The following is a 1,551-nucleotide window of genomic DNA, read 5'->3' as shown; positions in this document are numbered from 1 at the left end:
AGGGATTCTGAGCTGCTTGGTTAACAACTATTGTGAAAACCATCAGGTCGGTCCCAATGGTGAGAATTACTGGCATTGTCAAAGGTCAAAGAGACTAAAGCTGTGTAGAACTATGCTAATCACACCAAAACAGGGGAATCATAACTGCAACAAAGTGGATAAATAGATTTATGATAATTTATTGAAAAAAGAAAACGAGGTAAGAAGAGACATGCTTCTAAAAACTACGATTTTATTTTTACATGCGTGCTTATTTCGCTCATGCTGAGGTCATCCAAGCCTTCAGCCCGGTATTTGTCAATGACGTGCTGCAGACCAACATACTGATGGTGCTTTTTGGCCACCACTGGAGCAGTTGTCCTTGTGCTGGAGTGCTTTAGAATGTAATGCAGCTCGGCCAGATCTTTGCAGCGCTGATATTCTTCAGGTACGGGATACTCTTCAGGTTTGTCTAGGATTGGATGCCGCCTTTGGCACCAGCGGGCTAGGTCCTTCGTGTGCTGGACCTCCTCTTGGAGCTTTTTGTTCTGTGCCAGCAGCCTGAGCTGGAATGCTTTCAGGATCGTCAAGCGCCGGAGGAGGTACAGCACCTTGTGACGAAGTTTCGTGCTGTCTTCTTGAGCGTGTCGAGTCAGTTCGATCAGCGAACACCGGGCTTCCTTCATGGCGTTGCGGGATAGCTTCTGCACCTTCAGCACAGCCTCTTTCTCATAGGCGTCCTTCTCCTGCAGGAAGGCGTTCTTCACCATCTGAACACTGTCCGCGTACCGGACCCTCATGCTCAGCACCTGCATCTCCAGCCTCTTGATCTCGGCCAGGTTTTCCGCCTGCAACTTCCTCATTGGCTGCAGTTCTTCCATCTCCATGGCCACACGTGCGTACTCCTGCTCCTTCTGCATCAACTGGCTTTGTAGCTCCTGGTCCTTCTCCTGGTACTCTGCGACCAAGGGTACCATTTCCGCCTGGACCTCCTCCAGGTCCTTCTTGTTCTGGTCGCTCAGCCTAATGATGAGGCCTCGGTTCCTCTTGGCATGCTTCGCCAGGTAAGAGACGTACTCTTTGTTCTCCAGCTGGATCCTCTTGGCCTCCTCCTCCAGGAAGTCGTTGTCCAAGTGTAAACTTCTCAACCTCCTCATTAACATGTCCAAATGCTCTGTGAGCGTCTTCAACTCATTCTGCAGAAACACTTCTTTCTCAGTCACAACGTGAACAAACTCACCTTCTCCCACCTTTTTCTCCTTGTCCTGGGAAGGGTCTGGTTGCTGTTTTCCCTTTTTGGAAGCAATGTCCCCCTTCCCTGCCTTCTTTCCTTTATCTGCCATGTTGGACTACTGCCTTCTCGGTTCAAGCAGGATTCCTGGTGACGCTACAAATGGAAAGAAGAGTAAATTTACAAACTTGACAAAATCACCCTAAGAGATGGGTTATAGGACATTTAAAAACCAAAAGGGCCTGCTCTTCGGGAGGGTGATAGGAATCAAGCACTGATAGATAGCTATTTGGCTTAAAATCCAAGACTGTGCCTATTATCATATTTTATATATTTATGAA

General features: G+C 48.0%; 1 protein-coding gene across 1 annotated transcript; it reads right to left on the bottom strand.

The window, feature by feature from the left end:
• Positions 1–224: 224 nt before the first annotated feature.
• CCDC166 (coiled-coil domain containing 166) lies at positions 225–1,322 on the bottom strand. The gene has a single exon (XM_086918120.1). It carries the CDS (start codon positions 1,320–1,322, stop codon positions 225–227), a length of 1,098 nt encoding a protein of 365 aa, XP_086774246.1.
• Between the last annotated feature and the right edge of the window lie 229 nt (positions 1,323–1,551).

The sequence above is a fragment of the Lissotriton vulgaris genome, chromosome 4_1 (genome assembly GCF_964263255.1).
Source record: "Lissotriton vulgaris chromosome 4_1, aLisVul1.2, whole genome shotgun sequence".
Classification (NCBI taxonomy): domain Eukaryota; kingdom Metazoa; phylum Chordata; class Amphibia; order Caudata; family Salamandridae; genus Lissotriton; species Lissotriton vulgaris.
Note: the sequence above shows the minus strand (reverse complement) of the source record. Positions and strands in the feature narration are given on the sequence as shown.